Below are 27,319 nucleotides of genomic sequence, written 5' to 3'. Positions count from 1 at the left end.
TACTCAGACTCAGAGGGGCAATCCGCCTTGGACGAGTATGAGATCAATGTATGTGAAACACTGAGAAGTGTACAAATATCTTTGGCACATGATGAAACTGTAGCGGGTCAGCAGGCGTCATTGGAGTTAACAGTCGATCAACGTGGCCGCGTCTGCAGATCGACCTCGAATGGGTGATCGGAAACTCAAGCACAGTCTCCATAACCTCATTCATATACCTGGATATTAACATGACCCAATCAAACATGACCCAATCACAAGTGGTCACCGCTAAGTACAGACCAAACCCAAATGTGTCCTGACATCTGATTTCTCAGACCACCTTGAGAGGTTTTTCAGTGTGTTTTTATGCCTCTAAATGCTCATATGTTTGTTTGTAGCTACAATGTCAACACCGAGTGGGTAAATAGTAAAAATCTCACTACATAGAGCTGTGCACAGATCATTGATTGTCTCGGGCCCTCCTGACTCACACACACACACACACAAACATTGTCATCTGATACATCTGTAAACTCCGACTGGGTAAAAACAACATTCTCTTAACACAAATAACGTAAACATGTGTGTTTTCACATAGAGCAGAGAAGTGGGGTCCAGTCACAAGTGTTCAGAAGAAACCCATTCAGAATGTATCTTTAAGGCTTGTGAGAACAGATGGACTTAAAGCTGTCCAGGTCTGACAGGTCTAAAGCTTCTGATCTCGGTCGGATCCATGAGCTGTAAATGTTCGGTATAGACAGAGGTTAAGATTTGGGTTTGGCTCAGTAATTATGAAAAGATGACAAAGAACAGTAGAAGGCCTCATTAAATAAGAGCTTCAGCTACATAGTCGCCAGGCAGGTCAATATTTATCAGCTCAGATAAAATGTTAATCCTCATAGGAAAAAGTGTTCCCAGTAAAAGGAAGACAAGGGCATTGTGTTGTTCTTCACAGAGTGTCATTTAGTGACTGTTTACTCTGAAGCAATTTAAGCCACATCATTCACTTTAACGAGTTTAAACGTCTGAATAATTAGCGCACCCGGGAGTTTGACTCTCTATATATGGAAATTCAAGGAACATTAAAATGATCAATGAGTTAAAAAACAAAACATAAACAGAGATGGATATGAAGTAAACCTGAGCAAGGTTCTCCACGCTCTTTCTTTAGACACTTGAGCCGAGCAGGACACACACACACACACACAAGACAAGCTTTGCGTTGGTGGAAGTAGTTGGGTGCTATTTGTGTCTCCGCTCGATTTAACAGGGAGGTGATAAAATATTTAGCAGATTGCTTACATAGCCATGGGGGGAGAGGGAGAAGGAGAGGAAGAGTGAGAGAGAGAGGGAAAGAGAGAAAGAGAGGGAGAGAAGGGGATACCCAAATGGCTTGTGTGGGAGCTGGGGAGCTGGTAATGAGGATTGCATGCTGGCATCATCGTTACAGTGCACAGCTCTACATGGTCTCTCTGCCCGAGTAACAGCAGGCTGCGTGCGCACACACACACACACACACACACACAAATACACAAATACCTGCATGTCACTAATTAAAACATATAGATTAGAGAAGTTGCAATCAGGTACGGTCGACTCGCTCACACACACTGACAACACGCAGACAACACGCAAGTTTAAACCCACAAACACACACAAGCACACTCAGGTGCAATTAGGCTTATTTCCCCTGTCATATTAAACGACTCGCAAATTAACCAAGTAAAAAGTGATTAATGAGTCACCTCAAAACATTTATCATCCCTCACAACATTTGCTTTTCACTGTGCAAAGATAAACATATTCACAACCACACATTTGATGAGCACAGTTCTGCGACTGTGACATTACATGTTAAATTATTTCAGAGGAAAAACAACAGACTACCATATAGTGGGAATTAATGTGTTCCTCTTTCTCATTGGTTAAAAAGCCAGTTATGGCTATAACTGTATAATTATGAGTGCAATATATAATTATGTTTTTATACAGTGGTCAATTTAGGCAGTAGCCATTTGCTTCTACTCTATTTTTCCCTATATTCTGTTTATTCTTAAATTAGTGTATCACAACATTGGCTTGTTTAGCACAGTTCAAAACAGAAGTAAAGTCTCAGTCCCTCAGTCACAGAGGGGCAGCTGCAGCTCAGGAGATTGAGCGGGTCGTCCACTAATTAGAAAGACCGTGGTTCAATTCCCACCTCCAATCCAAGTGTCTAAGAGTCATTGAGCGAGAGAGTGGAGACCAAATTGTCCCCAATAATGTACCATCGATGTGTGTGTGTGTGTGTGTGTGTGTGTGTGTGTGTGTGTGTGTGTGTGTGTCTGAATGTGACCTGTGGTGTCGCATTAACTCTCACACTGCTATATAAATGTAGTCCATTTCCAAGTGTGCTTTTAAGCACCGCAGTGCTTTCCCTTACCAATATAATACCTTTCCCTCTCATGTCGCTCTCAATGAGGGAATTATTTCAGCATGAAACTGCGTTTTCTTTGTGTTCCCGCTCGTGTTACTTCATCTCTAATGGGCAATTACTTCAGAACCGATGCTGAGGCCATGTTATTGCACCCTCCCCCCAATTGATTGGACGCCCATAGTACTCAGCCTCCACAAGCCCTTTAAGGTTAGATTCCCCCTGTTTAAACATTGGATTACAAGCCCATGAAAAGAGACTGCAAGGGAAAATAAAAGATTGAAAAATGCTCTTATTGGAGGGGCCTCTCTGAGGGGATGAGAGGCGAACAGATTCCATACGAGTCTCCAGAGAGTTAACTAGTTCTGAGAGATAAAAATGGCAACATCATCTGTTGCTCTCCTCCTGTCTGACTCTTTTTTTTCTCTCTCTCTCTCTATGCATTCTTGTTGTCATGGTTGTGTGTGTACGTCCTGAGGCTTAAGGTCAACCTACACAACCTTTCACAGGTTTGTACAACTTTCTTCTCCAGCTACACACTAAAAGCTCCGTCCATCTACAGACTCATTCTTTCATACCTTCCATGATCCTACATTTCCACAGGGTGTAATTTGTAGTTAAAAGGATGCTACAGACGATGAGGTCACCCAGAAATGTTTGTTCTGATGGTATCTTAAAATGTATAAACATCTTAAAGAAGATAACTGAGAGGGGTTTTATTACATTAAAGTTCCAGTCACATTTTGAACGGAATTTTTTTTTTTGTAGCTACCATAGTAGAACAAAGACATATAATAAAAGATTGGCTTTTGAAACACAAGCCTTCAATAAATATGATTTACTGCACTTAAATTGATAAGCTGGTTTCTTCAGTAATATGTTTAAAAGCATAAAACTAACTAGTGTGTCAAATCCACACATTGTATTTCTGGCCTCGTTGGATCAGTTCAAGAACTTGACTGATTTTCCATTTGAAACTTTCCATTTGACAAAATGATGCTGAGCTTGTGTTCCTTTGAAAAGTTCGAATAAAGACTCACAGCAGGCAAACAGAAGTTTGATGCTGACAAGTCATTAGTTTGTCCATTATGAACTGAAATCAATTTTTTTTTGCGTATAGTTGTCGTATAGATTCATTGACCAATAGCTAAATTAAATGTATCTTGCATTGAAACAAGAAATAATAATCTTAAAAAAAACATGAAATGAAATGAAATGATCTGTGAACAATCTAAAACACGCTTCTGATGAGATGGCACAAAATATCTGAGAGGAAAACTTCCAGTGAGGCAGCCAACCCTCGCCTTGTCATTTACATTTGAAAGTCATTCCACCTTCCCAAGGACTTAATGTGTGTGTGCATGTGTGTGTGTGTGTGTGTGTGTGTGTGTGTGTGTGTGTGTGTGTGTGTGTGTGTGTGTGTGCGGTTGCACTTTGAGTCGGGTACAGAGCGATACGAGGAGGATACAGTAGACACATTCACACATAGTAATGCTTTGTAGATATGTGGCACTCTCATATCTGTTTATTGATCGGAGCAGATGTGCGTCAATCAATCTTATCTGGGCTCCACACACTCTCCCACTCACCTCCAGAGGCGGTCCAACCAATACTGCTCCACACTCGGAGCCCCGAGCGACTCACATTATCCTCAGACACCTTGAGGAAATTTTCTTTGCGTGTGTGTGTGTGAGATTGGGAAGAATAGCATGGTGCAGAGCGTGAAGGTGCATTAGAGGACGGACAAAAAGAGGAAGTGACAGCTTCAACAGAGAACCAAGATTAACCTCGTCTATTACATATTCTTCAGAACTTAGTCCTCCTCCACATCACACTGAGGCAGAATCAAACCGCTTGCCATCTGCAAAGTGTGCCGCTCACAAGCCCGGCATTCACTGCAGCTTTAGAATCAATGCTAATGTGTCTTTTGAGTATGCAGGAGGTGGATGTGATCAAGGCCGGAATACTGAACATCATGCTCAGCAAAAAAAACGCATGAAGCGCAGTCGATCCAGCCTTTCCAACAATGTGGGAAAATGTGTGATCCGAGCTTAAAATAGAACAAATTCATGTCGCCTGTCTACAACGAAGTGACTTGTTCTATTATGAGCAGGCCATTTCAAAAGAGAGTGATGGATGAAAAGAAAGTTGGGTGCTTGCATCTAGCAGAGGTAACACTCAAATAGCAACTACTGGAGGATTGTGAACGTGTGTGGTTCTGCTCGTCACTCACCTCGACACACGTTGCCATTGTCAGGTTCGAATCCCGCCTTGCACGTGCAGCTACCAATAGGGACCATCCACTCTCCGTCTCCGTTGCAGTAGAGCTTTATGGGGACATCTACCTCCTCTGAGTTGGGGATGCAGATCCCTCTTGCTATGACCAGGGAGGTGCTTTCGGCCCCTGTCATCGTCTCTGGAAAGATGGCAAAGTTCTGGACCACACTCGGGCACTTCTTGTAAAAGACTCGGACCGACAGCAGGGACATGCACGCCCCGTAGTCCTGGAACGCCAGGTAGAAGCCGTTCTTGGACAGCGGGCCGAAACTCCGCACCTCCGTGTTGACTTTCATCAGGCGCCCGCCGAAATCCACCTGCGAGAAGCTTTCGTCGGCGGCGATCGTGTCCACCTTGAGGTAAGGCGCCTCCATCCAGAAGGCGGTGCCCTTGGTGGCGATGACGGCGTCCGTCTCGTAGTAGTAGAGATTAAAGGTCTCCTTGCAGGAGCCGGGGACATTGGGGATGGAGCTGCAGTCCCGCACGGTGAATCGAATTTCCACATAGATGCGCTGTGCTCCGCGCCGATCAATGAAGGTGGTGAGGAGCCAGTTGTTCTGACTGGGATCGAAGACATTGCACACCTGGTAGGTCCTGATGGTGTTGAGGTTCTCATCGTAGCCACTCACCTCCTCCCACTACAGACAGAGAGAGAGAGAGAGAGAGGGGGGGGGGGGGGGGGGGGGAGAAGAGCACACAGTTGATTAGTAATCATCAGTCACAAGGCTCTGGTCGTTTCTCATTTTGTGATAGAGAATGCTAATATTGGCTGAGCGTCACCGATTTTGTACACATATCAGTAATCTCCCTAAGGATCCAAATGTGAGTCTTCTTCCTGGATTAGCAGAGAGAATCAGCCTGTCAAGCTCCAGGGCTTATTCGTGCATGGAGGATGCACAAACATCTTTTCTCTGAATCATAAAAATAATTTTTTAAGCACAGCGACATGAAAAACACAACTTTGCTCTCTTGTTCTCTAAATAAACTAACACGCAGCTGTAGTATGTGTTCTGCCACTGTAAACTAGAAAGTCAGTAATTACTTGCTGCTATTTGCCACCTATGGGGAGGGGCCCTGAGTTTGCTTATAAAATATGCTGTGTAACAAATTCAGGATTCTGCACTAATGAATTTCAGTCAGACAGATGGCAACAGCTACGTGGCAGCTATGAGCCTGGCTGATGGAAAGAATGTAAACGGTCTTTATTTGATCCACACATTTCCTTGGATAGGTATCGAAGGCCCCTGGAGGTTTTACCCCAGTGCGCCAGATCCTGATGAAAATGGGCCGTGAACGTGTGACTGGAATCACTGAGAATCAGGAAGAGGGATCACTTGAACAAAAAGCTTGTCTAGACACTTGCTGTTTAGATCAAAATGACAGAGATATACAGTCTACTGATCTTCTCAACACAATGCTTTAATTACCTCTCACTGCATTTACTATGTCTGTTTGTTTGTTGTTGGTTTTATTAAGAAAGTATAATATGAAAACTACTACACAGATTACAACAAACCTTGGGGGGAGAATTCAGTATGGGTAAGGGGAGAACTTTCTGGTGCTGATACAGATCAGAGGCAGGTCCAGTTTTTTCTTGCACTTTCTTTAACATTGCAACATGGGTGTTTTTCAAAAATTTTCAGGGAATAATTTATGGATCTTAATGGGAAAAAAAACTGGCATATTTTATATGATATTGATAAAACCTCTGATATTTATGAGTGTGTACAATTTGGTGCAGATGAGGATCAAGTGAATTTAAATGTGTTCATAAGGGGACTGCTGGGCCTTGGCAGAGGTATGCACTCAACTTTGGGGCATGCAGCAGCAGTTACTCAAAAACAAATCATTAAAGGTGATTTCTATTACAACAGTCTCATAAAAAACCCACTGACGAGAAACAAATGTATTGGACAGAGAGGGTGCTTTGAAATGTCTCCTTTAACACACACAAACACACACACTCACACCAACACACCACCAGTGATCCAAACAGCTGTAGGCGAGGAGAAGCTAATGAGGTCTATAGTGTTGTGAGTGGGCCTCGAGTCAGTTCTTGTTTCTTTTGTGCATATATCTCCTGGTGCTTCCTCCTTCCGCTGACCTTTAACGCCCCTGGTGCTCAATCAGGCCTAATGGAGAAGAGAAGACACCACCACTCCACACACAGGCCCCAGCGGCCGGTCAGGAGATGGTCAAAAGATTCCACATCCTTATCAGATGCATGGGTCCGTGAAATGATTTGAGGCCAGGTCTAAAGGTTGCCATTCCATTGAATTGTGGGGGTCAAAGACGCACAAAAATGGAATAGATGATGTGATTACTTGGCCCAGGGAGCCCACCTGGAGAAAACACATCAGGAGGGTATGGTTTGGCCAGGAGCGAGGAGGAAGAGGAGGAGGGAGAAGACACGTGGAGAACAATGACACTGTTGACATGATAAACGAGTTTACAGAAATCTGAGGTGCAAATTAAAGCCCTATTTTCACCGCTGCTCCCCCGGTGCCCACTCTGCTCTTCTCCCCCTCTCCGCTCTATCCCTCCTGCTCTCCTCTCCCGTCTCTGCTCTGTAATGACCATTCATCAGCATTACAGGAACCTGTCCCTTTCAGCACTGCCTGTTCATTAATACAGCCAGCCCTAGGCTCCTCTGCACCCGTCTGCTCCGGTCTAGGAGGGGGTCCTCTCCGCCCCTCGTCTAGCCAAATGACCACCATCTTTCACGCCAGAGAGAGGCCCGAGGCGTCTCCGATAATGCCCATCTAAAATCTGTCCAGAAATTCATTGGCTCATATAATAATGAAGTGTGTTTTTTTTTTTTTTTATTATATCCTCCTCTGTAGATTTTCAGTGTCACCATTGTGTCGAGAATGAAGAAAACTATTCCAGGTGTATCAGTTACTTAGCAGAAATTACATTTTGGGACACGTCGTCTTATCCATTCGCTAGCTTTGTAATCATCTGCTGTTGATGTCTGCATGGTTTTGTTTGTGTGTGTGTGTGCTTGTGCGCACTCCGAGAACATGTTGTTTATAATTTGATGGTTTACCGACCACATATTGATTCGCTGGCTGTTGTTTTGCTGCAGAAGAGCTCGAGGCTACGCGACACATTTCTGCTTCGGTGGGACCAAAACATTTTATTACTCTGTTCCTAAGCATCTTTATCATTAGCCCTGCAGTGCACATGATGCTCGCATGTTAGCAGTACAGGTTCTACAGTCAGATTAGCACTCAGTTGCGGTTTCCTGTTCCTTTTGCTGCACTCTTATACAGACCTTTTAGATCATTTAAATCAAATCCATCTCCTGCACTCTGTGACATCTCTCTGACCTCGCCAGAGAGGAGTGAAAAGGGAAGGCATCATCACCTGTCACCTCACTGATAATGGAATTCCCTTGTCCTTGCAATCCATTTTCCTTTCAAGGATTTGTGTATAACACTGTTAGTCCTGCGCTGTGTATATTTAGTCTGTGCATTATGGATCTGAGCGCAGATATGCGTTCCTGGCATGTATCATTCATATGAGCTGAAGGTGAACAAGGTGCGGGGGAGGGAAAGTGTGATTATCTTCTGTTCCTAAGTGCTTTTTCCTCTTTTGTACTATGTGTCACCACATGTGTTTCAAGCAATAGATCTCACATACGTTCAAGAAATAAGAGATAATGCAGTTGATGTGGCAGTCAGGTAACAAAATATAGCAGCAATATAGGGAGCCGACTTTTCTGTCATCATCACCTATGTTGGCTGCATGCACTTATAAATTGATTGGTTTGTAGATGGTTGGGCCTCGTTGCCATTGTAATATTATTATGGTATCACTACCAGTAAAACGAAAATCCTTTATTATATTGTTGGAGGCAAAGACTACAAGCAATCCCATGAACCGCTTCAGCTCCTTTGTCTTCTTTGTTTAATGCTGTCGTCACTTCCTGCAATGGGTCCAAAAGTCTGAACTATCGCAAAAAAAAACGTTTTCAAACTCCAAATATACCAAACTATGGGTCTGTTAAATCCGGATCAAGACCACCTCTTCGGGGCAGACAGTGTGTTGATCCTGATCATGATCAGAGGAACCTTTCACACCTGTTATTTTGGTTCGGACTAAACTAAAAAGTCGGAAGATGACGACCAAACAAGGTAGTTGTGAAAACCCAACTGCACACATTATTGTATCTATATTTTATTCATACAAATATCACTGAACATAAACATTCTTGCTGATGAGACACCAGACAGATATATAGTGCCTCTTTACACAATGCTTATTCGAAGTCAGCCACATGTTCCCGGTGGCTCCACTCTGAAAGCTTTGCTTTACCAATAATATAGGGGCCACTCTTCCCCTTCCCCTGATTATAAAGTGTGGTCATCCAGTGTGTCGTGATGGCTGCTCTGTTTTATGGGCAGTAGCGAGGAGATGGAGAAGCTATGGATTCACAGCGAGCTTAATGTTTGTGTTAATGACCAGTCGCAGCTAGCTGAGCCGGACAAGAGAGGGTGGAGGAAAAGAAAGAGACAGAGAGAAGGATGAAAAGAAAAACAGCAGGAGAGGAATCAAGGAGACGGGGAGGCGGTAATATATTCAGGCTGATGCACCCTTTCCCACATCCTCAGTTCGCTGCCATCAGCCATCGATACAGAGCCCTCATAAAGGCCATTCATCACATTGATCTCCTGCCATTACCTTCAAAGGCTAAAATAACACAGAGCAGCTCAGATGGTCAGAGCCCCGCTCTATAGAGGACGACAGTGTCTAACAGTGGAGCCAAGAACAAGCCAGTCACAGAGCTAAGGGGACTAACCCTTCAGAAGATGGATGTATCACCTGTGGACATTAACAGGAGAAATGGACTGGACTAATGAGTCATTTGGAGCAGGCGCGGTGGGAACCGGACAGGAGCCACCATATGTAGGCTACAGGTTTCCAGTCAGGCTCGATGCTGACATGACAAAACCAATAGAGAATAGGTCTGGTATCAAAATAGTACAAAAGGTCATATCGACCTTTGTCAACCAGAGGAACCTTCCTTTTTCAGGAAAGTTTTAGGAGGTCAGGAACTTTATAACTGTAGGCCTACTTGCTTTGCCCCTGGGGGTGGTACATGCTGATCTCTCCTATCGGACCATGATCAGACATGAGCCTCCAAACTGCTACAACTTGACCAAAGCAGTATTGCTCATACAAATGAGCAGAGGCTGCCAGTTGAATCGATATTAAATAGAAATTAGAATTCCTCAAAATGCGTATCATGATTTAAACAAGGTTATTTAGTAGACTATAGAGCTTTCGTAATGAGAGAGTGAGATAGAGTGTGAAAATGGTGAGAGAGAGAGAGCCAGTAAAGCAGGGTTTTCTATTTTTTGATTGTTTTTCTGTTCCACAGGTATTTTGTTTTTTGATGTTTTTTGTAATTCCTTTTACCTCTGAAGGTCCCTTTGCCAATATCCATTTAAAGGGTTGCACAGCAGCTGACAAGATAGAATGAAAATGACTCTGTGATGTTCTTTTGCATCATAAAAAAAATGTCTCCAGAAAAGCTGTTGCGTACTTATGAGCTCTGTAAAATGTAACAATTATATATTTTTTTGATACTTTCAAACAATCATGCTGAAATTTGGACCTTCATATTTTGATATTGGTTCCTAGAGCTGCTATTTAGGGGAAACTGGCAAATGAAGGCCATGAAAGAATGGAGTATGAACAGTACGACTTGTGTCCCGATGCACTGTAACTCTATCCTATACCAGCCAGCCAAAACTATCTGTGCTCTGTCTGGTTGTGGCTCCGGTGCGCACGTACATAAAGACGAGTCTTGACTACTTTTAGCTCATCATTCAACCTCGGTCTGTTCACACAGGAAGGAGACTTGAGTAGAGACGCCTCTACTGGGGCCCATGTTCAACCTCCAGTCTGCTAACTAATCCTCAGCTGAGTCTATGCCACGGTCAAATCCATCAGCAGCACTTAATACAGCTACAGTACATCCTCAGACGTACTGAGCGCAGAGGGATGACGAGCAACTCGGAGCATTTCAACATCCATCGCTCCTCATCCTTGAAAGGTCCAAAGAAACACCCCTGGAAATAGTGAATGAGCACCTGACTTTTCAAGTGTTTCTTGAATGGCCTTCAAAACTCCAACTGCTCAATCTGACTTCTAACTCTGGTTTTTACAGTGGGATCAAAGAAAAGAGATGTATTTAATAACAACAGGAACGGTCAAACTCTGCTGCTCCACAGTCAGAGTTCCCCTTGACATTGCTCCTGTTTGTTCTTGAGCCCTTTTCATTTAAACACTCGACTTTGACTTTACCCTGTAACAGGGAACACTCGGTAGATGTTGCCTCCTTTTTGTATGTGTTTCTCCAAAATATACTGGGGTGATATTGTGTGTATATAGTATTTTCAATGACGTGATGGTGTTGTGTTTGCATCTGTAAACCCAGGAGGAACGGCTGGCATGTTTCCGAGCACCTTTCTACCTAAGAGTTGTCTTTTCATCCGTCACTGCAGGATTGAAACATGTGGGTGGAGGCAAAGCAGAAGATTGCTTTTCATTCTACAGGCTTGGGATGGGCATTTCAGTAATGATCCTATTTGCTATTCATGACAACACAACGTTGTACTGAGGCAGGGAGAGTGGAACTTCAATGAATTCATTTAAAAAAAAAAAAGAAATATTATTGCATGAATAAGTGAGCATTAAATGACGCAGAGGGGGAACAAAGGAGAAAGGAATGGCACGAGTGGAGGTGAAATTTACATTGACAGATCCGCAAAGGCCAAGGTCTCAGAAGGACGCTGGATTACAGTTGGACATGAAAAGCTGAGATAGGGATAGAACTGTATATTCCCAAGCTGAAAGATGCTCTTCCCATTTTGCAAAGCTCCCGGCCGGCTATCATCGCACGCCAGAGAGCTCTTCTTTTCTGTCCAAAGGCTGTTTTTAAATCCCACTGACTTAATGAGGGTATTTGCCTTTCAACCTTTACAACTTTAATGCAAGTCAACAGAATGGACGTGTCCCTGCAAGGCAACAGTTGGTTTGATGACTGCAGCCACATCAACTAACATTCCCACACAGGCTCCAGAGACACATGCTCATATAGTCTCTTGCATATTCACATATTACGAATGCTACGCCTCATCTCCCACCACACACACACAAACACACACACAGACAGACACACAAACACAATCAGACTGCAGCCTCTAAAATATGCGGTGGCATGATTGCTATTATCATTTCTGATCAGCTGTGTTATTGAATGAGGGCTGCTGTCAGGCCAGTTGCAATGGGAATGATTATTTTTCGGGGCATCCGAGGCCTAGTTCCGGCTGGCTGGATGTGATGGATGGGGAGGAAATGGCGATGTCTGAAACACTCCCAACGCTGCCAGATCCCAGCCACTCTATAATTACAGTCACACAGTTTGACTGAGCCCAGATAGAACTGTGTCCTTCTGCGTCAGAGTGGGACCCATTGAGGATCTGCTCCCCGGCCACGCCCACGCCCCAGTCAATGCATCTGTTACACTGCGGTGTTGAACAAGTGAGTTCACAGATGATGCCATGTATTAACAAAGCTCTCCAAGGCTTTAATGGGGGTGGGTTGTTGTTACTGGTGGTTTTCATTCCAAACTTCTATTTATACAATGTGAGAAATGTACTGTGTTGGCACATTATTCGCAATTTGGTCCCATTACTTGCTCCCAAGCGGCCTCCGTCTCAGATCGTGAATATGATGCACATAATTGTGTTAAGTGAACAATCCACCCCAGCATTTTCCTCTCCCACTCCTCCATCCAACTATTCAAATATTATTATTAACACTTACATTTAATTATATGCTGCACCGTCGCTGCCATAGTAAACACTGTAGGCGTTACCAAGTGCAACTTCTACTGTTAACGTCTCAGGCAGGAGGTGGAACACGAGCTGGGACACAACGTTTTTGGGTCCTAGATAATAAAATGTCGTCATTCAAACTGAAGATATTTAAAGCATTCATTATTTTTGAATCAGAAAGCAAAGACCTCTGTCCTCTACCTCATCCTGCTGTACGCTTGTGATGAGGTCATTAAGTTTCATTAAGTGCAAATCATTTAAAAACATGCTGATAACATGCTATAGCACTAATGAGTGGCAGGAGAGGAGCAGAGAAAATAATAATATATGAAGGGCTAAGAAATATTTGTTTACATTTTTATGCGGTACTTTTATTTATTAAGGTTTGCTAACTTACATTAGTTTAAAGATGAGGTAGACGAATTTCCCTACTCTGCATGTCGTGTGACTGTGCATGTGTTTGGGATCAATAAATGTATCTTATCTTATCCTATCTTAAAGAACATTGTTTATGTATTTAAAAGATACTTCAGGTAAATATACGATTGTAGGTACTGGAGGTCCATTTTTATTGCAGAGCTCATACTTGGTTCATAAGTCGAGCATAATTCCCAAAAGACCCGTGGTTGGTGCAGCAGTGACAAGGTTGTTTGTTTGTGACATGAAAACAGAGACAAGTATATAGTGCAGGCGTCAATGTTCTCAATAAAAATAAATGTGCATTCGATGTGTTCTAAATATATTTGTTCGTTAACCACCGAAAAATTATCATGATCTGTCTTCTTCATGTATTTAAGAAGATCTACTTTACTGTAAGTACCATCGACAAGTAGTCTCCAATTATTAATTTTGACTGCCAAAATAAAAGGAAACAGTTGGAAGGGCGAGAAGAACATGAATAGCCTGAAAGATGAAGGAGAGAGAGAGAGAGAGAGAGAGAGAGAGAGAGAGAGAGAGAGAGAGAGAGAGAGAGAGAGAGAGAGAATATCTGCAAGAGGAGGGAGACAGAATGTAACGAGTGAGCGCTTAAATTATTTAAAACGTATGAGAGGTATAAAAATGATGAACAGAAATGGGATGTGATAAGAAGGGGGTAAAGGGAGTGAGAGGAAACTCAAAGAGGCAGTGAGAGCTGTCACCCTGCAGGCTCCCTGGCCCCCTATGGCCCAGGGCAAGGCCATTTAGGGACAACCTCACTAAGAGTGTGTCAGAAGGGGACAGGAGGATGGCAGGGTATCAAGGCTTTCCGATGTGAAGGGCCCCCCCGTCTGTCGGCGTGTATGTGTGCATGTGGCCTTGTGCATGCGGGAGAGTGTGTGAGGATAAAAAATCTGCAAAGCATGACACATGACAGGCCCATCCTCCAGACGCAGCGTCAGTGAGAGGGATGCAGGGGGTGATGCAGGGTTGTTGGCAAAGATCGAGCGAGAAGGGGATTCTGAGCTCCAGGGACGGACAAGGGAGAGGAAAGAAAAAGACACGGTGAGGAAATCAGTGTGGGTAAAAAAGATGGAGGGCAAGAACAGAGGGATTTACTGCTGTTTCTGGCAGCTCTGTATAGGTCTGCTGAAAGAGCAGGTACTGCAGATACTGACTGGGATAGACACACACTAACTCCCACACACAGAAGTCAGACAGCCTCCAGCCAGCCTCCAGCCACGCCTTCCATTCTTCCAAATCCATAACAAATTCAAGATGGACTCATTTCTCCTTTAAATATATATATTTTTTCGATATGTATGTCTCCCCTGCGCCATTATTTTGTTCTTTTATTTATTCGGTGAGGAAATAAGGTTTGCCCTGACTTCCTAATACATCCAAGAGAATTCTTACATGTGAAATATCACGGGGGAAATCCACAGGAAGAATATCAATTATTGAGGAAGCCACGTTTTATTTCAAAAGGGAAAATAGAAAACGGAGAAAAGGTAAAGAAATAGTATTAGGAATTGGCACACAATTTCAAACCAGCCTGATTTAGCTTGTGACTTCATCCTATCTGTGCTGCACCAAACACTAGAATATTCTGCTCAGTCTGAAACTACGCTACAAGTAGCTGCTGCTTTTTAGGCCACGTCTCCCTGAGCTTACGAAGGTAAAATAAATGTTGGCCTTACCAAAAAAATAAATAAATAATGTTTGGAGCTAAAATACAATATTGAAGTCGGGCAAAATAACAAAATACCTTTGACACACAAACACAGAGCCGCACACAGTAACTCAAACAGAAAGCCAGTTTTGATCTAAGTGATTCCTTGTCTCACCATCCTGGTCGTCATGCTGAGCAGAGATGTCTGAGCTCAAAGCGAATTCAGCTGTGTGGAGACACAACTAAATCACACTGGGGAACCAGGGAGGTGAAACGAAACAGGTCTCCCACTGACAAGACAATGTCAGATGTGCGTGAATGTGCATGTATTTGTGCAAATATACACAATGTACATAAACATATACTTTTTTTCTGACACAAAAGCTTCAAAGGGAGGTTTATGGGGGAATGTGAAACAATTTCCTACCATTTTTGCATTTAGGGTTTTAAAAAGGCACTCTTCTCACCTGGTTGTTGAAGCACAGCCAGCATGACTCACTGTGTGTGTTTTTTTTCTCCTCTCATTCCATTTCGACGGAGGCTCTGCAGGTTCAGAGTTCACCTCCATCCATCTCTCTCTCTCTCTCTTCCTCACTCCTATCTCTGCCTCTGGTCTTCCTTTCCTCTCCGTCTCCCTCCGACTCTTATTATTCACATTCCATCAACCCCCCTTTCTCCTCCCTATCTACCTTTTGCTCTTTCTCATCTTCCCCAATACACCATTTCCTCCCGTGCTCCCCCTGCCCATGTTGAATGGCTGCATGCCCGTCTGTCTGTCAGGTTATGAATAATTGAGGCGTATTGAGTGTGGTCAGCATATGGTGAGATGGCCGTTCTGGATCTATCTGCTGCTCTTTAGGAAACGCAGAGTGTATCCTGACACCTGTCCAGTTAGGGCCCGCAGGAGCTTTGCACAGCGGGAGGGGGAAGCGAGGCAGGGGTGCTGCCCAAAACCCCTCCCCTCCAACTGCACCTGCAGAGGCACACATTCACATTCAATGCAGGTGTAGATGTGCCACGGTGCGCTCTCAGGGAACTTATGCCTGAGCACACACAAGACAATACTCGGAAATACAAGCAAGTGTAAATATAAAACAAACGTCAGGGGGCCATCCGTGTTTTCTCGTGCACCTGCAAACCAAAGGGATTTCTGGCAAATCTCCTCTTTATCTTTCTGCTTCTTATCCTCCGCACCCATCTCTCTCTCTATCACTCACTTGGCCGAATCGTTATCCCTCCCTGCCCCAAGCCTGCCCCGTTTCTCCTCGCTTGACAGCACCCACAGCCTCTGTCAGCAGAGCCGCCGCCACCCGGCTGACCTCGTAACCCCCTCCACCCCCCCGGGCACCCCTCCCCCCACAGGCTCTCACCTTAAAGCCTGGACTGTGCCCGTGACCTCCCGGAGTCACATGAGTTAACCCAAGCTCTCCTCCACACGCACATCCACGGCTCAATGTTTCTGGGCTACGCAGCTTCTTTTTGCTTTTTTTTTCCCCCATTCACACTCAATTGATCTCTTACCCTTTCTCACTCCAGTTTCTCCTAATCCCCCCCCCCCCCCCGCCCCTTCTTGATCCCGCAACCTTTTCAGCCACACTACCCCCCCCCCCCCGCCCTCTCTAATCTCTCGCTCTCGTCCCCTTCCTGTCTCCCACACCCCACCCCGAAATTTGCCTTTTTTTTTCTTTCTTCTGTTTCCCCTTTTATCTAAATTATTCAAGAAGAACAATTAGGACGAAGAAATGTTCCTTTCCTCTAATGGCTCAGAATCTCTTCCACTACAAACCTTTGTCAGTTCTGCAGAAAAACCACATACATCCAAAATTGTTCTCAAGTTCTTCTACAGAGGTTTTTTCTATTATTTTGTCCTAAATAATTAAAATCTATTTACTGCGCGTACGTCCACTAACTTCAGGCTCTCACTGATACCTGCTCCTTAGACATGATTTTTTTCAACAAAACTGCGAAAATGTCAAAATAAAAGCCCTATTTCTGAATGTTAAATGAATCATGTCCAGGGGGGAAACGTCACCTCCTCGGCCGAGGCAGTAAACGGTAACATCTCTGCACAATGTGACACAGTTCAAATATTTTATCTTCCAAAACGAGCATTCAGCTGAGTCAACACCTCTCCTCGAACACTCTCAATAAAAGCTGTAGATTATAACCTTCATGAAGTTAGAGGATTCACTGCAAAGCTGTTGCATTAGACTTCATTAACTTTAGTGAGGTGGATCTGATAAACTGCCAACAGAGTGTACAGAGGAGCACACGGGCCAAACACTGATTCCTCTTGCACGTAGAATACAACAACAGGCTTAATATCAGTGTGAGCTTCAATCTGGTGTTTGTATCCAGTTAATTATATTCCATGTACCTCTCCGCACCTCGTAAAAATCTCCCATCCTTAAATATCACCTTTCTTACTGTTTTTCGAAGTGTTTATGTTTACATGATGCAAGTGGGGAAACAAGATTACAGGAAATCACAACATGTTTATTTACACAACCTAAGTAAAAACCCCAGCTAACACTCAACTGGTGAGTGACCTGATTTCTCCCAGTCCCTCTACCGTGTTTCAAATCAATATTAGGTTTTCAAATAATATTTAAGTTAACATAGTATTTCTACTGTTTTGAACCATTTTAAGTTCATTTAAATCTTATTTAAAGTCCAACCCTAGATTTAATCACTTTGATTAAGCGGATTGAGCAGCTTTGGATCAGTCCAGATCTTAGTTGTTTTCCACGGTACTTCACTGTGTTAAATAAAGTTTTTTTTTTTTTTTTTATATATATGTAAAAACCATTAAAAGCCCTATTATTTGTATATGTTGCCATGAAATAGCTTCTCCTCCAAAATAGTGGCGTTAACTGATTTCCTTATAATCCCTTAACTCAACAAAGACAAGGTGCTTGTGTGTGAAGACAGAGAATGAGAGAGAAAAGAAAAGGAGGCGACTGACTCAAAGGGATGGAGGTGAGGAAAATTGAAGATGGTTGTGTTTAAAGTCCACAGAGAGAAAGAAGGAATATAACAACAACAAAATAAAAAATAAAAACCTGCCTGCTTTCTGAACACATCTGTTTGCCCTCGGAGCTCTCCGTCTCTCCGGCAGATGCTGACACAGAGCGTGGATTTGCATAGCACCGCAGCATTATTCATTCATGTGGGCTAACCCTGATATGTCCTCATGTTTACACCACTGGAACTAATGACACTGCTACTGCAATCCTTCAAAATTAACCCTTCAGGTCAGCCAAATACAAACACACACACACACACACAGACACACACATACACACACACTTCTTATGAACTCTTGAAGGAGTTACTGAAGGACATTAATGAGGTGTAGCACAGGGACCACGCTGGTGTGTGTGTCCCTCCCCTCGTGTTTTGTGTGTTCAATTCACAGCACCCTCGTTTCACTCCTTTTAGGCTTCACTCATCGTTATGGATTCTTTTAAAATTTCACTTTCAACTCAGCTTCTAACCGAGTGTTCATTATGTAAGACATGGAAACACTCAATACGTGTCTGAGTGTGTCGAGGACTTATTAAATACTTGGTTTCCAAATCAGCTGCACACAAACACACTGATGCACCTGCAGCCGTCGGAGATGAGAGTTGTACAGGTTTGATATAATTCAATATTTAGCTCCCATACAAGAGAAATCCAGTTTAAAAAGCTGCCGGAGGGAGTGTGTGTACGCGATAACGTGCACGTGGGAGAGTGTGTGCGAGTGCGAGGTCCTTCAAAATCACGCTGCATCTCTGACACTCCAGCAGCAAGGTCAAGACAGCTGCGTGGCAGGGTAAGTTCCACCAGTGAGCGGTATGAGTGTGTTCTTCGTACAGCGGGTCTCTCCCGGCATGAACCGCTACAACAGGAGCAGCTTAAAAAACGATGCTCAACACAGACGCGAGGCTCTGTGTGCCTGGAGGCTCGCTGAACTCAACAAGCTTGGATGGAAATAGCACAGGAGATGTCTCTACTCAGTAGGTCTTACTGGATGCTTCCTTTTGACAGGGAAAAACAACAAATCAACAAAAAGAAGAAAAGAAAATCCGGAATCGGTGTAAAGAAAACTGAGCTTTTTTTTCTCCTTTGAGTCAAACTGATCATTACAAGGCCAAAATACAATGAATTAGCAATAAGGTAACAAGGACTCCTCACAATTATTTGAAATGAAAATATGTAAATACGCAAGATTTAATTTGCAAAAGATTTTAGCTTTTGCTTTAATAATTTTGGCTGCAACATAATCAGCTGCTCATTTTGGGTTTTTGGACAAACGTCCGATGTATTTTCAGTGAAGACAGACTGGATACGGCCAATTCTATTAAATGCTGTTCAGTCATCAGCGTAGAAAACTATTTATTGTGTGCTAAAAAGTAGAAAAACACACACAAACACGCAATGCTTTGACGAGTCAGTTCAAACCCCAATGTATTTATTATTTGGACTGATTTGAATGTGTTCGAGAGGTCCGAATTCTCAGGGTTATTATCCATCTGGATCTAAATACATTTTTTTCCTCAGTCACAATCAGTGATGATTGGACCAAAAGAAAATAGGCTATAGAACAAAATCTCTGAATTATTTAGTATAGTACAAATTCTGAGATGAAGAATTGGTTTTGTTACATGTGTAAAGTAGTGAGATCTCCACAGGGTGCAGGTCGGGGTATCACAATTTCATCTTCTCGCAACGCAAAGCAAGATTGTGGAAGTTTGTTTTGGTCTCGGCTCCAGAATTGTTGCTCTAATGTTCACACTTGGTCAATCCAGGTTCTGACTTAATGCTCCTTCAGGGGAGACAAATAAAGTGAGCTGCCACACTCTCCAATGTTTGAATAGAGCCAACGCTCTGTCCAAGAGCAGTAAAGGCTCCCTTTACACACGTGTGTAAAATGCCTCATAAAGACCTAAAGACCCGGAAAATTCAGGAAACAGCCGTCGTCTCTCCAGCCAGATCCAGGTTATCAGTGTTGGACTATGGAGCTTTCTATTGAATTATTGAATTACAGCACTGAGAACAGGGTCTTAAAATTCTCCTTTGGTCCATTAACGTAATTGGGCAATCATACCTCTGATACTGTGGGGAAAAAGCCAAAAAAATACGATGATGACTCTGCACTTTGTTCCATTTCCACTGCTTTCATGTGCCTACAGCTACCGAAAAAGTTGAAAATACTTCTCTTGAAATGTGAGGAAGCCTTGAGCGTATCCACCCTCTTAGCTCCTCCTCCCCCGTTTCATCCTAATACCTCCACTTCCCTGCATAAATGTGTCATTACTGTATTATTATGTCTATGGTATCCCCCCAGCCTCCATTTACAGGGACTTGGGTGCAGTGTTCTGGGGCTTACATGAACCCATTATGTCATTAAGCCATTATGAGCCAGGACAGAGAGAAAATAATACTCACAATAGGAGCTACATTGGGGCAGTAGTTAAATCTGTATACTCCCATCCTTCCTTCCTGTCTATTTATCTGTGCGACTGCCGGTCGGTGCCAGCCCCGTGTTTCATGTTACACACCAGAGAGAGTTCCACGACAAACTTGTGAAACTGTTTTTTTTCGTCTGCGTGCGTTGCCATGCCGACTTACCCCGGAGTTCGGATACGCTGTCCAGCCCAGTTCAGCTGTGGCCACGCGGGTGTCCATCACCGTCTCTGCAGCAAAGAGCAAAAGGGAAGACAGTGGTTAGCCACAGAAAAAAAGAAGAAGCTATTTTGAGAATCACTCCACCGAGCTGAACTGGATTCAAGCCCCAGTGATCACTTGACACTATCACCGATGAGCAGAAAGGAGTTGAACCCTTCACAGCGCTTCATCCATCTCCGCTCAACTTCTGTTAAGACAGGAGACGTGGAGACGAAGCCTCAGCACTGGGAGGAATGTGCCAGTGCCTGTGTCATGCTGTTAAATGCTGTGTCCTCTCCGCGTGAGGGTGGAACTACAGTATGTGCGTCCTGCTTTTTTGGACATGGAAATGAAAAACATAGAACGAGTTTGCGTGCGGTTGTGTGTGAGCACTGAACTGTGTCAAATTGTTTCACCAAAAGAAAGTGGCTGTACACATGCAGAGGGACACCTCCAAGTGCAGCTTTGTACTACAAGTGGGAAAAACTACTATCACAGAGCTCTTCTGTACTCATTGTCTGGGTTCCTCTCAACCTCCATTTATGAAAATGCATATTCAGGACATAGAGTCTCAAAGGTTAAACAAGAAGGGGAAATGTATCTGCATTCATTGCATAAACGAGTGTCGTAAGCCGTTTGCAGATATAAACAATGGAGAGGTTCTCTGGGTCAGACGTGTTCACAACAACAGGAAGATCTCGTTCAGGTGAGGGGGGGTGTCTGGGCAGAGAAAGCAGGAGGCTGGACATGACCTATACATTTCATTCACGTGTTTTTGTTTACAGCATTGGTGTCCGCAATGATCTTGGCACTGATTGCTAAATTTGGTTTTGGAAATGATCACCAAAACCAAATCAAATATCCTTCTCATTCCATTTTGGTATTTTGTCACTTTCATCTACTCGCATGACACGTCTTTCTGAGATGGTTTGGATATTTGCATTCTCACGTTTAGTTCAATGCATGGCTTAAAGTAGCTATGTGGTACACAGGTTACAAACAAAAATGAGACATAAAGGGAATTCTCTTATGTGGTGGAAAAGATCAGAATTTATCTCCCTCACTATGGACTTGCTGTCATATCTGGCACCATGTGAAATATAAGAACGTAAAGAATACACATTCTCTCTTGCTCGCACTCTCCTCTTACTAATCCTCAGTGACACGCTGTAGACAAATAGGTCTGGCAGCTCACCCAAGAAGATTGTCATCCCTGTTTTGATTAATATCTGCCGGGTTGGCACTTTGAAATCTGGAACCTTGATATAGCTCCAGGAAAGACGAGAGAAGTATGGCAGTTATCACCAACCACCGGTCTCCCCTGCTTCTCCCTCCCTCTCCCACACACACAGATTTATAGAGTGATGAAGTGGTTTGACATGTTGGCCTTAGCAGTGTAATGATAGATTCATAATTTCACTTGTAACAGACAGTTTATTCTCCGGCCCACACCTTCCATCTTATTGTGGGAGAACCGGGACATATTTCGTTTTCCGACGCCGCTCCTGCCACGACGTGTGCTCGCTTGTGTTTAATGTGGCCAGACTGGATAAAAAGACGGGAGACATGATGAGTGGATGGTGTGTCCGGGTGATGATGTGTAGCAGATAAGAAAAGGTGTGTGGGGAACTATCAGAGGAACTGCAGCCGCCGTGTCTACGGCTTGGAAAGTATCCACTATCAAAGCAAACAGTTGGCAAGCAACCCCCCCGCATGTGTTGTTGATGTGGGAGAAATCTCACTCTGATTAACTGCAATGACGCAACACTGCCCTCATTGAAGAAAAGGAGGACCTCGGAATCCTTCCTTTACCTGCTCCTCCACAGGAAGTGCAAACATGCAGGTTTCTGTTATTTGGAGTCCCGCTGAACCCGCAGTGATTTAGAGATCATTCCAGCTGATGCAGCATTTGAAAGCCTGTCATCTGAAGGTCATATGGTGAAAACAAATGTGGATGAGTGACAACCCTGTAGTTTGAGAAGAAGGAGGTCTTTTATTCTTACTGGGAGAAACTGTCCTTACAGACATGAAAGAAAAAGAAAATAATTAGCTTATAATTCACCATCGTATAAAGGAGTTCACACAAAAGCTGCATTTAGAGTGTTTTTACACCTCTAGCACGCAACGGACACACACAATGACCAAAATCAAAAGAATACAAATATCTCAGGATGAAATTAAACGTCATACACGTAGAAGACGTAATAACGGCGATTTAGACATCATGTCCTCCCACCTGCAGGCTCTACCTGGGCGGTGCCCCTCGTCTGAAGGTTTCGGACATTTTCCTGTTGTAGTAAACACGTCTGACCCAGACAATCTCCTGCTGCGTAATATGTGAAAGGCAACCCATTTATCCGGAGTGCATGTCTGAAAACAGCGACACTCTATATACCCTCCATGTTAAGAGGAACACACACGCACATTCTCATCCACCAGGCAACACAAAGGGCAATTTTCTGTGTACACCTACAATGACAGCCTTGTTCACACCCGGCTTCCATCAGAGTATTTCAATTTCCCTAAGATCAGCCTTGCCTTGTCTCGCTTCCAGCCAGCCAGCCAGCTCCAGCCCGCCTGCCTGCCTCTGCGACTTGCTGTCAGCTGGGGAGATAGGGGCATGAAACAGCCCTTAGCGCCAGCCAGCGTCGTGGGGACTGCCAACCCTTTCTCAGGGGAAATCACAAAAAGCTTTAGTCAAATCACACAGGCACTTGGTGGGCCATTTTCCATTTCCTTCTAAAAAGGAGAGGAGACGCTGAAAGCAGGAGGTGAAAAGAAATAAATAAGGAAGGTCAAAGGCCCATGGGAGGGTTTGGCGAGCCATGTCATGTGACCTAATGGCTACCATTAGCAAAACACTAGAGTAGCAGATGAGTAAATGGAGAGTGGTAAGTGTTTTTTAGGAAATGGGGCGGGGCTCCCACAGCCTTAATGCCACGGCTCAGACACCTGTCCACCAGCCCTGGGCCTTTGGAAATTGTCCCTTATGTACGTGTGTGTGTGTGTGTGTGTGTGTATGTGTGTGTGTGTGTGTGTGTGTGTGTTAAATGAGCTACTATGGGAAGTATTCATCCATTTAATCATTAACGGATTTGAAGAGTTTCATTTTAAAAGAAGCTACCCACATTAATAAGAAAAGCCAACTCTTTCAAAATTACAAATATCATTTTGGTTTATTGCTGAATGTCATCCTCTGACCTAAGCTTACCAAATAATTAGTTTTCAAATGATTCTTCATCTTTTTTTTCTCTTCAAACGGCTGCCGGCCCATTTAATACGAGAATGGATTTATATTAATGGCAACTTAATATGTCTACATTTGATATCAGAAAGTTATTTTGGATCGACGGATTCATATAAATAATAATTAACTTGAACAAAAAAAATATGCCTTTAACGTAAGGTTTAATTTGAGGTCTTGGCTTGGACACATTTCCTCTGATGAGTCTGTGGGTTCCAGTAGTTTAATGGAGGCTTCCTCCTCAGCTCAGACCATAAAACCCACATTAAAACAATTAGTCCGCCTTCTCCCAGCCCCATGATTTTGATTGCTGTTATACGTGGACACACACCCTGTTAGCCTCTCTCTGTTTTTTTACCAAGTCGTTTGGAAGACAAAGGTAAGACAGCAGCTAGCTGTCGTCCCTCGTGATTGTGTGTGTGGGGGGGGGGGGAGGGGGGCCGAGTGTTTACTTCTGCATTCATATTCTGCTATGTCAGCTCCACCTGCGAGCTCCAATAAATTAAACACACTGCCAGGTTCACAAGCAGTTCAGTGTGTGGGAAAATTATTAACAAAGAGAGCTTAATGTTGACTATGTCACCATGGCTCATAAATCTTTTGGTAAAAAAACTGCTTGTATGTGTCGGGGTAGCGGGCCTTAAATGGATTCAAAGAACCACAAACAAGGCCGGAGGATGTGTCATGACTGCATCGCACAATATTAGTAAATCTAAATCGTACAGAGGATGTGGATTAGGTCATTGTTAAGAGCTCAGATGAGCTAATACACAACCAGGGTACTCGTCAAAACCGGGAAGCCGTGAGCCGAGCCCGGGCCCAGCCGAGGGACTTCGGCTTCCAATCCCAGAAAGCACAGCTCCTTCTCATTAGCAGCAAATGATAGATCAATACCAAATGCTAGGCTGTTTCCACAGATAGAGAGCCGGGGATGGAGAAAGGGAGGGAGAGAAATGAAAGAGCGAGAGAGAGACTGCATTAAACATTGATGGGGCCCTGCGTTTACCGATCGATATGGCAGGGCCTCTTCACACAATTACACGTCAGCAAGCAGTCGCATGATACATCAAACGCACACGCATGGTCGCGTCTTGGGAGCACCAAGGAATATCTCTAAAAAGAGATTTCAGAGTAAAAAAGGATTGCCTATTGTCTCTACCTTCTCTGAGCCTTTATGTATGACTTTAATTCTGCCGTTTGAAAGTCAGAGTGGCAACATGACTGTGTAATTCACCTCCTTTGTGACCATGTCTATATGATTGTACGGCTGCTGGTCGATAGAACATGTGCTGAAGCACCTCTCTGAAGCTCCCCGGCTCCTCAGTCAATACGGCTGACAATTCTCCACGGATCCTTCCCTCGCCGTCCAACAACACATCTTTCCCATTCATCCACGCTTTAACCCTCCCTTGTCTATATGCCCTCCTGCTCAAGGATGCTCGTGCACTTTGTAACTGAACGAGACAATCATGTCCAGATGCTGGATGCTGGGCTGAGAGGGCCTCCGTCTTTGTGATTGTAGCAGCACACGGAAACAAGATCTGAGGGCATTGAAACGCCATTATTTAAAAGGGGTTTATCTTTTCTCAGAAATGAAATCAAGATGGGAGGTCAAGAGAGAGAGACAGATTGAAGGAAAAGACAGAGAGGGAGGGAGAGAGGGAGGGAAGGTGAGAGAGAGAGAGAGAGAGAGAGAGAGAGAGCGAGAGAGAGAGAGAGAGAGAGAGAGAGCGAGAGAGAGAGAGAGAGAGAGAGAGAGAGAGAGAGAGAGAGAGAGAGAGAGAGACGCAAAAACCAAGAGGAGAAATCAGCAGGATTGAAATGAGCACTTAACAATGATGAAGCCCCATGGCAGCCTGCTGAGCCTGGCATCTTAAAACGGGGCTGAAAACAAAGTAACAAACAAACAAGAGTGAAAAGCTGCTGTGCTTCCCAAACTAATCAGCTGTCCACTTGGGGGATTTATGAATAAAACAAATTTTGACAGATTATTTTCTGAATAAATTGGGCAGAAGTTCCTCACACAGGTAGAGGCAGTTCACTCAGCGCACCCTGGGACATCACAAACAAAAGGCTTGTTTATTGGACTGGAAGGTTGGACCGACACGAGTCCAGCATGGTCCAGAGCACTGAGTTGATTTGGAAAACAGCGACAGTGTTTATGTTACACGGCCGCTTCATGTTAAGAAGAAGAGCAGCGAGGAGAGATCTTTGATTGAGTCACTGTGTTAAACACGGAAGACAATCCTCGCTAACATAGATGTGAGATTGATCTAGCGTGTGCCACACTAAAGCTGTGTCGCTCACACTGAAGGGCTTCTTGCTTTAAATAGAAGAAACAGAAGAGTCAACGGGAATACATCAGAAGAAATGTGTCGCTGCTATGTTCCCCTGAAGACAGGGATGACAATGTGGCTGATTTGAAAATTTAACAGAAAAGAATCTGCCGTCCTCTGAGACAGCCGTGCGAAGTGATGGAACACAGAGTCCCACATCGCCGGGCCTGAATCCCCTGGATCTGGCTGAGAGAAAATAACAATTTTCGGCATGAAAGACGAGCAGGTCAGTATCAGAGACCAAAAGAGAAAGATGAAGCTCCCTTTCCTCCCAACAAAAAACTCACTAACACCTGGCTGTTGGCTGTAGTGGGGAGTGGATACAATCACCATTCACTCCAGGGTCAAATAACTATAACCATTCTGATCGGCAGTGATGGAAATATGAAGAAAAAAAAACTGGAGAACGCACTTATTTCTTCTTCTGTGCTTTGCCAGTCTAGACACTGAAACTCCACCTTTTTCTGCACAGCGTTACGACACACGTAGAACTTCTGGACTTTGCAGAGGGAATAACCATGTGCGCGTTTACTTTTTATATTAATCTTGGGAACAATGTGCAATATCATTTTTTTTTTTGTATCGTATTTGTCTACAATGCGAGTGGATTTGTAGTAGGCGCTTTAATAGTCATAGTTCTACTTATATTTTCAAATTTTACTGCAATGGAAATGGACTTGACTCCCAGGTCAAATGACTCTGCAATAGTGGGTATTTATTGGCTTATCAGCAGTGATACAAATGTGACTGAATGCTAATCCGGCACAAGGCCAGGCCTCTGTTTTTGGCACGTCGGTGACATCATTCATAAAGCACCAGAAAAAGAACAATTAAAAAACATCTACTGGCAATGGGAAAAGGGGTCAACAGACTTTTTTAAGTGGGTTTATCCTGCGTATGATTTTGGGGTAAAAGCGTTGAGAGAGAGGAGAACAGGTGCAGAGGAAGGGAGCTGCAGGAGCCAAAGTGAGATTAGCAGCAGATGTTAAGAAGAATGCCTCAAAAGAGAGGGAAATTAATATACATGGAGTCTCTGCAGAACCTGATGAAATGATCCTATCATCACTGCAAGGTGACATTCTCTTGGCCTCACACATCTGGGCTGCCACGTTGCATCAAACTTAAGATTCAACCTTGCGACACTTAGTGTGCAGCCGCACTCGCTTTCCCCAATATTACGGGTTTGCAGTAGAGTTGTTGTGGAGGGAAACCAGGGAAACACAACCGGCCCTGCTGAGGCTCACCTACACGCACACACACAGACACACAGCTGACAACACACTCATGCATCTAATCATATCCTAGTGGTAAGTCGCTCAAAAAGCAACAAGCGTAACGCACAAACAGCACATTTATTCCCCCCCGCATTCACACCTCACCATCTATCCTTCTCCCTCTTTTTCTTTTGCTCTCTCGTTCTTTCCTCTCTCTACCTTCCTTCCCCTGGTCAGGGGGGAGAGGTTGGGCACATAATTT

General features: G+C 43.9%; 1 protein-coding gene across 1 annotated transcript in view; it reads right to left on the bottom strand.

Moving 5' to 3' along the window:
- Nucleotides 1-27,319, bottom strand: part of LOC128455022 (ephrin type-B receptor 1-B) — a 157,251-nt gene that overhangs the window by 88,202 nt on the left and 41,730 nt on the right. Inside the window, exons 2-3 of the mRNA XM_053438651.1 lie at nucleotides 20,228-20,292; nucleotides 4,629-5,310 (exon numbers count right to left, since the gene is read on the bottom strand). Of these exons, the coding sequence (XP_053294626.1) occupies nucleotides 4,629-5,310; nucleotides 20,228-20,292 (747 nt within the window). The remainder of the gene's footprint in view (nucleotides 1-4,628; nucleotides 5,311-20,227; nucleotides 20,293-27,319) is intronic.

The sequence above is a fragment of the Pleuronectes platessa genome, chromosome 13, assembly GCF_947347685.1.
Source record: "Pleuronectes platessa chromosome 13, fPlePla1.1, whole genome shotgun sequence".
Taxonomy (NCBI): Eukaryota; Metazoa; Chordata; class Actinopteri; order Pleuronectiformes; family Pleuronectidae; genus Pleuronectes; species Pleuronectes platessa.
Note: the sequence above shows the minus strand (reverse complement) of the source record. Positions and strands in the feature narration are given on the sequence as shown.